The 14,855-nt window shown below is 41.8% G+C and overlaps 1 protein-coding gene across 1 annotated transcript; it reads left to right on the top strand.

Moving 5' to 3' along the window:
- The first annotated feature begins 653 nt into the window (after positions 1 to 653).
- On the top strand, positions 654 to 9,424 carry tm2d2 (TM2 domain containing 2). Its single transcript, XM_063055300.1, has 4 exons — positions 654 to 987; positions 4,642 to 4,729; positions 5,969 to 6,084; positions 8,883 to 9,424. Exons 1-4 carry the CDS (start codon positions 764 to 766, stop codon positions 9,094 to 9,096), a joined length of 642 nt encoding a protein of 213 aa, XP_062911370.1. The 5' UTR covers positions 654 to 763; the 3' UTR covers positions 9,097 to 9,424.
- The last annotated feature ends 5,431 nt before the right edge of the window (positions 9,425 to 14,855 follow it).

The raw sequence follows: 14,855 nt of genomic DNA, 5'->3' as shown, positions 1-14,855 counted from the left end.
ACCCAATTTCTGATGCTATTAAAAGAGGATTGAAGGTACAACTGAAATAATGTCAGTGCAATTTGCAATCCAGCAGTTGATGAGCGCTCTGGGGTAAATGATAGGGAGTACTGTATGTCCAGGGATGGTAGGATACCCTGAGACCTGGCCTATGCAGTTGTCTTCTAAAGCTAAAGCTATTTCAGGTAATCTGCAAGGCAGGGATCCTGTCGTTGTAATGTAACATATGTCGAAGATTAATTCCTAGAATCAAACATAAAGCAAAAAGATTTATACTGCAAACTTTTATACTGCCGTCAGTGTAATTCAAGCCTCAAATGACAATTAGAAATCAAATCAGAAACTTTGATTACTACATTAAACCGCTTGTGTTTTCCTTGCTGGAGAAATCCCGCCTCCATCTCTCATTGATAGGACATCACTTCATGTCAGTCAACCAACGTGTTCTACAATTCCTGCAATGGTAGGACAGGACGCTTGAGTAAGCCGGCACCACCGCCCAATCATCAGGCGGACATGTGAGAAACGGCCTACTGATTGGACAAAGTCATCAATTGCCGCAGTATCAGCTGTCCGGTGACGCCCACCAATGCCGGCTACGTTACCGATTGGTGTTTATCTATGTCAATCGAAAAACGGAATCTGCCGGAAACACCCGGGAGGACCAGTTCAGACACTTGATTGGGTGCTGTTGCTGTCTATTATGGGCAGAGACGGGAGGTTGTGATGGTGGTGAAGGCCTAGCGCGGCCTGTTGGGCGAGGATGCCGGGCGTGTCGCCCAGTCACCTGCTACTGGGGGTCCAGGTGGCGTTGCTGGCGATCGCCGCGTTGCTGCAGGGCCTGTCGGGCTCTGCTTCGTCAAACGGCACGGCTGAGCTGGCCGAGGGGGAGGAGGCGGAGGCGGTGACGGTGTCGGTGCCCGCGACGACGACGACGATGCTGGAGTACCGCGATCCGCGGTCCCCGCTCGTCCTCTGCAGCTTCCTGTGAGTGTGGACCCCGACCGAGTGGTGGGTTCCGCAGGGACAGAGGGAGGGATGGGACGTCACCGTCCCAGGGCAGTTGGTGGAGGAGGGAGAAGGATGAGGGGGGATGGAGGGATGGGGAAAGCGGTATGGATGAGGTGGATGGAGTGGGAAAGGTTTTTATTTGTTATTTCCCAGTGATCCCCTCATAAAGGATCTTCTATTACTATAGGACATGAGTTTATTCATTTTTCCCACCCTTGAACATGAGTGTTTCCTCTCATGATGCACGTCTGGGACTCAGTGTCTGAAAGAGTGTCAGAGGCAGAAGAATCCCAACATGAGAAAATCTGCAAATGCTGGAAATCGCAACACACACACACACACACACACACACACACACACACAAATGCTGGAGGGATTGCTCAGAGGCAGAAGATCTAGTCCCATTTAAAAAATATTTGCATGCATGGTTGAAGAACTCAGACTTCCTTGGCTTCTGACTGGAAGGCGGGGTTAGAAATTTTCCTTGTTTGGCACAATCACTTAGGACTGAAAAACCCCTGCGGTAAATTTTAAATTTCTCCCCATGGGCAACCACCATCTCAACTCAGGAAGCTCAATCCCAGAGTCCTTAGCCTTAAACATTAGCTTGGGATCTTACTGAAGGTTTCCCGCCTCTTTGTATTTACCAGTAAGGGCGCATCAATATAGTGGAGAGTTATTCTGGCTGGCCTAGACGGTCCTGGAATGAGTAGTGGTGCCTCGAGCTGTGGTAGGACCTCATTGTACTGTATAATTGGCAAGTGGATGAGGGAGGAGAAGCCATGGCATGAAATGCCTCAGAAGAGTTTAACTTGTGGCAAAGCTCTGCATTCAGCTTTGCCCTTTGTCAAAGTGGTCAGTATTTCACTGTGCTACTGAATTATAAATTAATTAAAATACTACAAATAAAATTTTGAATCGATAAGTACAATGCCCAAATACTTAAAAGATCTATAAGCACCAATAAATCATACATTCACTTAATTTTACCTTGTTTTCATTGCAGTTGTCAAGACTGCTTTGAAATGGTCAGGTTATTGGATGTTCCAGCCTGGTGCAGAATCTGACAGCAGGACACTGGAGAATCCAATAACAGGGTCAGCACTTTGTGCAAGAATTTCAAACTTCCATCGCTTAGTGCTTGTTACTGCTGCTTAACGGTGAGAAAAACCACACCACCCATTGGGCACCCATTTCAGATTTCAGCCAAACTCTTAAGGGGAAAATAATTCCTCCTCCAACCCCTCTAACTTATTCCTATGCCTGATTGTGTGAGACACCTCCACCAGTGGAAAAATGTTTTTGTACAATTTACCCTATTGATCCCCTTAGTACCTCCAGCAGGTCACCCTTTGGCCTCTTCCGTTCCTGGGAAAGTATCCAGCCTATCCAATCTCTCTATGCAACTGCTGAATCTCCTATATTATCAATCTGATTGGGACACTGCAGACAAAACAAAATGTTCATTGAAAATAAAAACCCACTCTCCTCCACTTTTGCTTCCCAAAGCTAACGTATTTTCTCTGATGAAGGGTCCTGGACATGAAATATTAACTTCATCTTTCCATAGGTTCTTGAGTGTTTCTGGCATTTTCTGTTTTTTGTTATTTAGAATGCTTGTCGGGTTCTGAGGTACAGGTTTAGCAACCCTTATGCGAAATGCTTAGGGCCAGAAGTGCTTTGTATTTCAGATTTTGGAATGTTTGCATCTATATAATGAGATAGCATGGGGATGGGACCCAAGTCTAAACACGAGATCCATTTACACTACACTTACAGCTTATGTAGAGCTAGTGTGAAGCTCGTAGAGGTGGCAGTCTGCTGTCAGAGCACAATCTGACATGATGGAGCTGAGTCCCTCACAAACTGTCAGAGCATGACCACCCGCCCCCTGACCGTGTCTGTTACCAGGTTCCAGCGCAGCCGATGGCTTCATATCCGCCATTGTTTTCAAGCAGTCGCTGCTCCACATCAACTACAATGGGGAGGGGGTCGTTTTACACAATATTTTCTAGTTTGACATAATATTTTAATAATTTTATGCATGAAACAATAATATGTACATTGAACAATCAGGAAGTTGGCCTTTCAAGCAACTGGGACAATCAGTGACTGGGATCACCATCATTCCCGACTCTGAATTTGTGTGCTACCAGAAAGCAGTCTTTGTCTTGCACTTGTTCACCATCACACACCTGTTATGATGCAGCTATTCCACGTGTTAGGTTTGCATCATTGACGATCTTGGCAAAACCATCAATGAATTTCTCTGCTGCTTCATGATCAGCAGGTGCTTTATCACCACGAATCTTTAAAAATTTAATGTCATGCCTTAAATTTCTGCAACCAGCCTGCGGATTGGGGTAAGATGGTGGCGTGTTTGTTTGCTGTGGCTTCTACAGGGTCAACAGGAGGTGCTGTTGCCCTTTTTAAATGTATTTTTTGCAATGATTGCAAGAATCTGCTAGGTATTAAGAATTTAAAGTATTGTATGTCTACCCCATCAGCAAGTTACTCGTTGGCAGAGAAAATGAAGTTGCTGTGCATCACGCTGCTGCCTGTATCAAAGGAGGTGTACAATCTAATAATGAGTGACTGTCGTGGTCGCTTTCCTTGTGATTGCAGGACACTTTTGGACATTGATAATGTTGAATGCCTCAAGTTTGATTCAGTGATTTATTGGCGGAGAGCAGGGGAGATGCGTGGCCTCAGTCATTTGCGAGAACTGGGCCTCGAGCCTCAGTATTGCCTGTTCACAGCTGCCAGGAGAGTGGTGACAGAGCTGGTGTGTTCCACCAGGGGCAAAGTGACACAGTGTCCAGGCCGGAGTCCCCCCCCACAGTGTTCACTCTGTCGAAGCCAAGCAGTATAGTGGTCAACTACAGAATTCTGTGGCATTCATGGCTCGGGTCTGGACTATTTTTTTGCATGGCTGTATCATACTGATATTTTTATGTGTTTTCTATCTTGTATGTGTTTTTGTGTTGTGTGACTGTTGGTACTGTGTTTTGCTCCTTGGCCCCGAAGAAATACTATCTCTTTTGGCTGTAGCCATAGATATTTCAGTATAGTTGAATGACAATTAAACTTGAATTAAATTGAATATTCATATTACCTTCAATTTTCAATTCATCATGATAAATCTTTGCTTGTTTCATGATTAGCATGCTGTTAAGTAACACATGTTCACTCCATTGCTGACACATCCACTCTTTCAATTCACAGTAGATCTTCATATTACACTTTATGCAGTATTTTTCTATTCTTCATTTACTTCTGTTCATCACATATGTGAGGTCACTTCTCAAAACTGCCTGGGGTGCACAGAGACCTGCACGTTGCCTGGGAACCTTCCCAGTGCCCTGTGGAATGTTCCATTTGTGATGTTATGTCGCTGCACAAAAAAATTGTAGATTTTGGAGGTTTTCGGATTTTGGAGTTCGGATAAGGGATGCTCAACCTGTATTAACAATTCAGGTTTAAAAGATTCAAGCGTTATTTGTTATGCAACTCTGAAATTCTTCATCTATCAGAGTAAAAGTAAGTTCATATTTATTAAATAAGAGTTCCAAGTTTCTGGTTTGTTAAACAATATTTTGTAGATTTAATTTAGCACTGTTTTCCTTGCAGGCCAGATGAATTTGTTGAATGTGATGATCCAGTGGACCTTCTCGGAAACACAACAGCATACCAGGAACAAGGATATGGCTGTGTAAAAGTAAGGAAACTACATTTTTGTTTTTGACACAGTATAAACTGCAGGAAGAGACTGCAGATTCCAGAATCTGCAGCAAAGTTCAAACTGCTGAAGAAACTTTACTGTGTCGTGCAGCATCTGTGGAGGAAGAGGAATTGTTGACATTTCGAATTGAGTCATCAGGACCAATCCTGATAAAGGTTTTGATCTGAAACATTGACAGTTCCTTTTCCCCCAACCGCCCTCAAACAGATGTTGTTTGACTTGCTGAATTCCTCCAGTAGTTTGTATTTACTTTTACTTAATTTCTGTCTTGGCTTTTTGTTCGAAGTTGTCAGCTCTCATTATGTAGATCAATAAAACGCCCAATCAAACAGCACATGAGTAAAGTATTATACTTGAAATGTTTTCTGCTAAAATACGCTGACTTACCCGAGTGTATCTAGAACTTTGATTTTTTTTTCCTGGTTTTGGATACTTATATATGGTGGTGAAGCTGCCAGAATTGTCCTCTGCTGGCGGGAGGAATTTCTGGTCAAACATTCAGCTTCTGATAATTGCATAGAGTTCATAATCATAAAATTAGGCAGTTTGTGGCAGATCTGTTTACAGGAATCTGCTCAGTGAAATGGAAAGAGTGAAATTATTTGAATTGCCATTGTGTGGTCATAGAATTCAGTAAGGAAGAGCAATATGTAAAGGGAATTCTTGATGTAAGGGTTGTGCTTAAGACCAATCACCTTTCTAGTCCAGAAGAAGGGTCTCGGCCCGAAACATCGACTATTTATTCATTTCTGAGGAAGCTTCCTGATCCACTGAGTTTCTCTGGCATTTTGTGTATGTTACCATTTTATATGTGCAGTATTAAAATTGTAGAAAATCGTGTGTAGAATAGAGATTTATTCCTGACAAACATTGCTGAATGTGTCTCACTAATATAAACACAATGCAATAAGCGCAAATATAAATACTCAGCAGGTCAGGCAGCATCTGTGAAGAAGAAAACAGTTAATGTTTTGTGAGCTCTCATGAAAAGCCTTTGATCTGAAATGCTAAATCTACTTTACCGTCTAGAGACTTTAAATGATCTATTGAGTATTTACAATGTTCAAACACATTAGACACCCAGAACTGTTTAGTTTTAATCTTTCACTCTTTCACCAGCACCACCACTATCCTCAGTATGATGAAAATGTTACCTTGATTGTTGCTGAAGGGCCAGAAGTTAAATTCATAATTCCCCTTTTACTTTATCAACAGTTTGGTGGCCAAGCTTACAATGAAGTGCAACATACCCCAGTCCGCTGCTCTGCACTAAAGGATATTGAGTGCGCTGGACCACGCACTTTCCTCAGAGGGAATGTACCATGTATAAAGTAAGACATGCATATTTTTTCTTTATTTAATTAACAAGAACAGAAGCTGTTGCTGAGCTGTGTAATTTAGAAACTAGGGTGACAGGACTGAGAACTGGACAACTACTCTTGAATGGGTCTGACCAATATCAATAGAATTCTGGAAATACTTAACAAGTCAGGCTGCATCTGTGGAGAGTGAAGTAGTTGGTGTTTCATGACCTCCCAACTTTGGGTGAGTTCAGATCCCCCCCCTCCCCAACACTGCTGTCATTTTTAGTGGCAGTATAACTATTGGATCATTATAAAAGAACATCTTGTGATGGGCATCTGCTCCTCTTACCCAGTTGATTTGTGGCTCCAGGCCTGCACCAGTTAGGCTGATTCCTTGCTGCCCTCTGAGAAGGCCCAATGGATAATTAAATAGAGCCAAAACATAATAAAATGGCAGAATCACTTTGCATCAATCTAGGTATTGAACTATTGTGCTCAAGCAGTTTTGTCAACCTCACAGACATTGGGAATATCTACATTAAGATAAATGGGACATATTTGTAAAGTTATACTTTCCATCCAATGTCTGGACCACTCCGTCAAAATGGTTGGGTATGACGTGTTTCATTGTCAGGATAGATCCATGGGAAACAGCAGTGGAAACCACAAGACGTGAGGATATAGGAACATGAGTACACCATTTGGCCCATTGAATCTGGTCTGCCATTCAATTATGGCTGTTTTTTTAAAAAGCGCAGTCCTCTGTAAATGCACTAACCCAAGAGCAGCTGAATGGCAACTGGCTTGTCTCCTAATTCCTCAAAGCCTTTCTGGTCCTTGCAAGGTTTTCATACATGCAGTTCCAATGTGCACAACCCTTGAGGACAAAGCAGCCCCATCTACCTTGTCGACACAGTCACTCCTCGACTATTAACTGCAGTATGCACCATTTAAAGATTTTTAGTAAACTACCACAGGTTTTTGCACAACTCTGTCAGTGTATGTCCTTGAACACCAAGAGAGAGAGGGACATTGGTGATTCAGATGCCCTGAGCAAAACAATGCATTCCCAAGAAAATGTTATCCTGCCTTGGAAATATTTCACCATTTAAATTTCACTTGTCACTTCTAGAGTTTCCTCACCAACAACATGATGGTCACTGGCCTTTGAACTTGTTACTATAACTAAATCCGGGCTGTGGGAAGCTGCTTAGCTAAAGAGAAGAGGATGCTGCTGTTTCCATCAGGTCCCAGCAGGAGATGCCAGTAGGGATTGGGATCCAGGGTCTGTCAACACATGGAGTAGGTGTTGCCCTCGCTGCTAGCATTATTTGTGTTCCTGAGCCCATAGGCCTTAATGCCAGGTGGTGCGTCACGCACCCTGGGCCACACCCTGCTGTACACCGTCCATTGCTAAGTTTGTTGCCAGTTCCTGGCATGGCAGTGGGGATAGTGGCAAGCTTGGGCTAGGTTCCTGGCAGATGCTGCCATCAGTGAAGTATCTACAGTCTGCAATTCTCTAATGCTGTACAACGGTTCCCAACCCTTTTTATGTCATGGATCCTTTCCATCAACAAAGGGGTGTGAGAACCCCAGGTTGGGTACCTCTACTCTAATGATTCCTTCAGCAATCTCATGCCTGAGAACACATCCTTAGCACTAAGACAGGTACTCGTGAACACTTGTTATTATTTAACTCTTAAAATAATTATGCTTGTTTGAAAAACTTTAAAAAATTGTCTCAGGTATGGTTCATGACAATTAAATAAAACACAATGCATTTTTAAACAGCTTAAGATTACTTTAAGTATTTATGGGAAAAGACCAGGCACTGGGACTTCAGTCTCACACTTATTGGAAATGTATGCACGGATCTTGCAGAACTTTAATGTTCAGAATCAGGTTTAATAACACTGACATATGTTGTGAAGTTTGTTGTTTTGCAGCAGATGTACATTGTAATACATAATAAAAACATTTATAAATTGCAATAAGAAATATATATAAAAAAAGTAATGCAAAAAGAGCAAAAGAAAACACAAAATAGTGTGGTAGCGTATATGGGTCCATTGTCCATTCAGAAACCTGATGGCAGTGGGGAAGAAGCTGTTCCCAAAACATTGAATGTATGTCATTGGGCTACTGTACCACCTCCTTAATGATGGAGGGCATGTCTGGGTGATGGGGGTCCTTAATGAGAGATACTGTGTTGTCGAGGCATCACCTTTTGAAGATGTCGTCAGCACTGGGGAGGCTAGTGCCCATGAGGGAGCTGGCTGAGTCTGATTCACTGCCCTCCCCCATCTCAGATGATGATGCAACCAGTTAGAATACTCTCCATGGTCCATCTGTAGAAATTTGCAAGATTCTTTGATGACACGTCAAGTCTCCCCAAACTCCTAATGAAATATAGCCGACGTTATGTGTTCTTTGTAATTCTATCAGTATGTTGGGCCTAGGATAGCTCTTCAGAGAGGTTGACACTCTGGAGCGTGAAATTGTTCACCTTTCCACTCCTGATCCCTCGCTGAGAACTGGTGTGTGTTCCCTCCATTTCTCCTTATTGAAGGCCAAAATCAATTCCTTCATCTCACTACGATGTCCAACACCACTCAACCATCAACTATCTCACTCCTGTATGCTGCCTCATTTCCATCTGAAATTCTGCCAGTGATAGTTATGTCAATGATAGAGCTGTGCCGAGCCAAACTGTTTAATGTTAATGTATAATCTAATCCACAGATGAAACTAAAGTCTTAGTTGATGAACTGAGTAATTTGCTGTGAGTTTATACTAATCGAGCTCTTGTGTCTGTTGCCTTGCAGGTACACTGGACATTACTTTGTGACAACCTTGCTCTATTCCTTCTTCCTGGGCTGCTTTGGCGTTGATAGATTTTGCTTGGCACACACTGGCACTGCAGTGGGCAAGCTACTGACCCTCGGAGGGCTGGGGATATGGTGGTTTGTGGACCTCATTCTACTCATCACAGGAGGCCTGATGCCCAGCGATGGCAGCAACTGGTGCACTTACTACTGAGGCTGAACTCAAGCTGAATTCCATGACACCTCTACAGGCTTGGAGATAGGGCAGTGTGTAACAGGTGCCTGTGTATCTTGTGAATCCACCTAGTTATCTTTGCAGACTCTTGCCTGAGTCCCAGGCCCTAGAACTTGTGCTTTTTGTTACATTTTCCCTTTCTGATTGATTCCTTCAGGCATGGTTAAGACAATGGACGTTTCTTGTAAGGTGGATTAGTCATGTATATCATTTTTATGAAGTCTGTAAATGATGTAAATTGTGCAATTGCACTTTTCTCTCCTGTACTTTGCTTAACTTACAGTAGGAGAAATTAAGTACACCCACACCAAGACAGATCTCCCTGGAATATTCAAGTTAGAAATCATGATCTACAATGCTTTCAACTTGTTTCTGGGTTTTGAAGCTGGTTGTAGCTGCCTGTAACTTCAGTGATTTCAACACAAAGTTGTGGTGTAAGTTGTGCAGGAATTAAGGATACACAGGGAAGGTGTAACGTGGTCGGAAGAAAGTCTAGAGCTGCTAACAAATTTGTTTTTACCTGCATGATGTCCACCACCAGAGGGCGCAATGCCTCATCATTTAGCAGCCTAGAAAAATACAATAAAATATTGACTTTTTCAGAAAAATGTTCTTATTTTGTGTTCTTAATGCTTTCATTTTGCTATTGTGGTTTACCATGATGGACCAGACTTTAGGAGTTGCAGTGGTGAATGATACGGCCAGTTATGTAAGGGTTCTGTTGCTAAGAATTGACTGCAAACCAATTTCTCTGTAAATCAGAAATGTTTCCGCAGCAATTCATATTGCATACATTTGCTAAAACCTTTTCATTGAATAATCACTCTAATACCACTCATCATTAATGGAACATCTGTTGTTTCCAGTCATTAAATGCCAGGAAATACTTTTTAGCTTAAAAAATGGTATAAAAATATGTGGCAGCATTTCCGTAGTCAGATTTCCACAAGTAATTTGTAACCTGGGAGTCTCTATATACTTTTTATTTTGTTCATTAGTATCAATATCCAATTTATCAACGTGTGCCAGATACATGGTCACTGTCAAACAGCTATGATGCCAACGGGCTTTATTTTTAGCCAGTGTCTGTATTCTCATTGTTGGAGACATTGTCATAACTTAAAAATTGTAGTCACAAAGTCACATACTTGAATGCAAACCTGTACCAGGAGTGGAAAATGATGCACTTTTCATTATTTGCCATCCATCTGGTGTGTTCCTCATTCTCTATCAATTCTGATAGTATTGTCAGACCTTTTCTTTTTGTGATGACATGGCTGTTTTCATGCTGTCTAATGGACCTTACTTAAAGGCCATGTTTTATCTTGGCCACACGAAGGTTAGCATAGTTTCACCGAGAGTGCTGGCTCTGATCCAAATTAATTGCTAAATAAGGGATAGTGATTTTGAAGAAAGACATTGATCCCATTTAAGATACACTAATCATATGCAGAGTCTGGAGATTTTCTGTCCCAGAATCGGGCTGGTCTTCTGCACTGCTGATTTTATTGATAATTATTATTCTGGCTTGTATCAAAGATTTAGTATCATAGCTGTATCTTTAACCTGTAATCTAAAATTTCAACCTTCAGCTAATAGTCATCATTTGTGTGTAACTTTAAATTACCATACCTGTATTGTTTCAATGCTGCAATTTGCAAATTTGATGTGTAGGAAAAATATGAACATTCTAATAAGCTATTGTAAACCAGTGAAATACATTCTTCCCTTGAATTTCTGCCCTAAACATACTATCTTGGAAAGTTCCTATCACCAGTGTTTTGTTTACAGTACTTAGATTCTTGCACCTATGGGACAAAGAGAATGCACAGGAAATTTTGGCCAATGAAAGGAAGGTACAGGGGTGGTACAGGAGAGAGGGTGGAGGGTGCAAAGTGAGTAAGTATGCAGAACAGTAAAAGGAGAGGCTGGGAACTGGAGACAGTTGAAGCAGCAGAGGACAGATGGTCAAACAGACAGGCAGAGGGGAAACTAAGTTCTGAAAGTTAGAGGTATATAGAGGTAGAATATGAGGGAAGGGGGATAGGAGAACCTACTGAATTGCTCAGATTTATTCTGCTGTTCAATGAAATTGGGACATAACCATATACAGACATCCCACCTCTCCCGGAAGTTCCAGGAGTCTCCCCGCATATTGATAGCGGCTCCCTGACGCCCGCAAATGATGTACAATATCCTGGAAATTGATATTTTTGAGAGAGAGCAAGTGACAGATGTAGTGAGAGAGTGACAGAGAGAGCCTCCTGATAGGTCTACTTAGCACAAAGAGAGACCAATCGGTTTTCTCTGTGGGTGGGCTTTACAGTCAACCTCTCTCTCTTTCATTGTCCATCAGTTCAGTTTAGTGTCCTGCAGCACCATGGCAGAGTGTTCCAAAAAAAGAAAATGTAGAACATACTTCACCCCAGACTACACTAAATTGTACTCCTGCCTAACAGGGGTCATAAATAATGACAGTGTTGCTCGCTGCATTGTTTGCAACAGTGTCTTCTATTGCCCATGGTTGGTTGAATGACTATAAAAGACATGTTGAGGTGAGTTTAACAGGTGTCATTCGTTCATTAGCATAACTAACGTTATTTAAACTAGCTGGCTAGCTGCTAAGGAGCTACTCTACAAGGAATACTCAATATGTGTGTGTGTGTATATGTAAATAGTTTCAATATGTGATCAAATAAATAGTTGTGTTCTTTCATAATCAAATATCCTGTACACATACACCCTTGGAGGTCGACTGGAGAGGGGGAATATGGAGTTGTGGGGGGCAGAGGTGGTGGTGCTACCTCCCTGAAATGAGATTTTGCAGGGTGGGATGTGCCTAAATCATATCTCTCAATTAACCTTTGAGCTGGAATCGAAAGCTGCATCTGAAGTGTAAGGTGAGAGAAACATGCCTGCACTGTCACTCACACACGGAGGGCAAGTTGGCCAACGTTGCGGATTTTAGTAGTTCTTGGGGGAAGGTATGGTCCAGTCGAGAAGAGATGAAACAATCCCGTATTTAATGCATTCTGCCAAGCAGAGTAGAGTGAGAGTGAACAGAGAGTCTTTGAGGGAGAAAAAGGTGCATGTTTAATAGCTCAGAGTCCACGATTCAGTGTCAGTATAGATATCTGCAATTTACACCAGTGGGTAGGTCATCCTCTGATACTCTTTCCGTTCTGCACCCCATTCCTTAGCTATATTTATAAGCTGAGTATGTGTGCAGCAAAACACAAATAGAAGCTATGCTTCACTCTGGAAATTTAAGTTTCAGGAGTACTTTCTCTATAAAGGTTATGGTTTTGGGAAGTTACGTAAAAACTTACTAATACAGGAACAAGAATACATTTTTTAAAAATTTCCAATTGACAGATCGTTGTTGATTAACCCCAAAATGCCCAGTTCCTAGCTGACACCCCAAGTGTCCTCCTGTTCAGTGTATATGTTAAGTGCGCAGTCTTTAAGTATATCTCAAGCATATAGGGCTTGATGTGGATATTAATCTGGCTGGGCAATTCTATTACATGTTTAGTATCTCCTCAGTGCTAACCACATAGACGAGGAGCTGCAGCTGTGTATGAAGAAAGAACTGCGTGATCTCGCATGAGACTGGCAATTGAAAACTGCTCCACTTGCCAGAACTGTTGGCTCTTTATTGAAAGGAGAGCCATTGAAAGGAATCTAACTGCTGGCCTGGTCTGTTTCAAGTTTGTGACTTGATATAGAAGTGTTCTCGGAGAATTGTTAGCAACAGTTTTGTCAGCTGTAAAATTATCACAGTCAAACCAATCAGTGCAGTGCACCTCTGTTGTAATTCCTGAATAAATAGCCTGGAAATTCCTCAACCAAACATTGCAAACCTGCGTCTTCAAGGCTCAAGCAGAGAGACAAAGTCAACAGTCATCTGTCTCTGACAGAATCCAATTCCACCTGCAGATGATTTAAGGATGTAAACAGATTGAAAAATAGCAGAAATTCTTCTCAAATTGCAGTGTTGCAATTGCTCTGTAATTTTTGTCTAGCTTTAATTTATTGTATAGCAATGCAATAATTTATCTTGAATGGTTACAAAATTTCCTGTTACCTGAGCCAATTGTACCGAGAGCGAGTTGCACAAATGCAGACCAGTTAACTTGCATACAGGCACGCAAATGATCTGTGAAGTACAGGCTTGTCATAAAGGAGGGGAAAATACAGGAAAAGGTGGAAGGGCCTGGTTCAGAAAAAAGGGGGGTTTTGTTATCGCTTCCATGAGAAATATGTACTTAAACACCATCAAAAACATCTGACTGGCCCACTTTGAAATATTGTGGGAAACGGTGCCAACTTTCCTTCCAGTTTATGGATTAGACCATGTTTATTCAGATGTGGAAGGGCTGCTGTTCATTATTTTATCTTGGATACTTGGTAAGACTCAACAGAAATAATAAACACAAGAGATTCTGCAGACGTTGGAAATCCAGAGTAACACAAAATGCTGGAGGAACTCAGCAGGTCAGGCAGCATCTGTAGAAAGGAACAGATAATCAATGTGTTGGGCTTCATCGGGCTGGAAGGGAAGGGGGAAGGGGAAAGAATACAAGTTAGAAGGTGACAAGTGAAACCAGGTGAGAGGGAAGGTTGGCAGATGAGGGAAAGGGGGGATGAAGTGTGATGCTGGGAGGTGATAGGTGGAAATGGTAAAGGGCTAAAGAAGAGTCTGATGAGAGAGGAGAGTGGTCCATGGGAGAAAGGAAAGGAGGCAGGACACCAGAGACAGGCGAGGAGAAGAGGAGAGCCAGAGTGGGGAATGGAAGGAGGAGGAAGGGGAAGGTGAAAAATTACCAGGAGTTAGAGAAATCTATATTCACTCCATCAGGTTGGAGGCTGCACAGGCTGAATGTGAGGTGTTGCTCCTCCAACCTGAGAACATTGAGAACCCAACAGAAATAAATTTCCATTTTTTTCCAATAGTCCGGGTGGATAATGCACCTCTAGGCATGATTCTCTTTCTTGATCAGTAGATATTACAAAACTTTAAATGACAGTGCAAATTACGTGCTCATTTTTTTTCCTTCTCTGGTGTATTTATAATATTGCTTTCCATTGCCTGACCTCTATCTCTCGCTGGCAGGTCATGGAGAGAAAGCCTCAAGTTTTTTTAAATTATTAAATTTTTGCTAAATGTCTAAATGTCCCTCAGGTAATTTTGATGTGGGATGATCTGTTTGCCTCTCCCACAAAGAACGCACACCCTTAGCAATATTCTCTTGAAACAGGTCATGAATGCCTTCCATCTGTGAAATTATGTGGATGTAAATGTAATCACCAAAGGGAGAAAAGCCTAAAAGACAACACATCTAGCATCTCCAAGCAACTAAAAATAATTAAAATAGTGTGATATTTAGAACAATGCATTGTAAATCTACACTGGTGGTGCCAATGCATATGGTTTTGTTGATCAACAGGTAGTTCTGCCAGAGCGTGTTCTATAACACAAATTGGATATAACAATTGACGAACTGAGGAACAGAGTTTGTATCATGCAGGCCAAGTTGACTATAGGTGATTTTGATCAGGAACTAGACCCACAGTAATCAGCGCAAATTGTGCCTTACACAGGATGTTGGTTTCTTTAAAGGAGGTCACTGGAAAATGATGAACAATTCTGTTCTCACACATGCAATGATACTCTTATTAAACAATGTAACATACAGCTTTTGGAATATTTAGCTTGCAGTAATAAAATAAACATA

The sequence above is a fragment of the Mobula hypostoma genome, chromosome 8 (assembly GCF_963921235.1).
Source record: "Mobula hypostoma chromosome 8, sMobHyp1.1, whole genome shotgun sequence".
Classification (NCBI taxonomy): Eukaryota; Metazoa; Chordata; class Chondrichthyes; order Myliobatiformes; family Myliobatidae; genus Mobula; species Mobula hypostoma.
The sequence above is the reverse complement of the archived record's forward strand: the minus strand, read 5'-3'. Positions and strand labels throughout refer to the sequence as shown.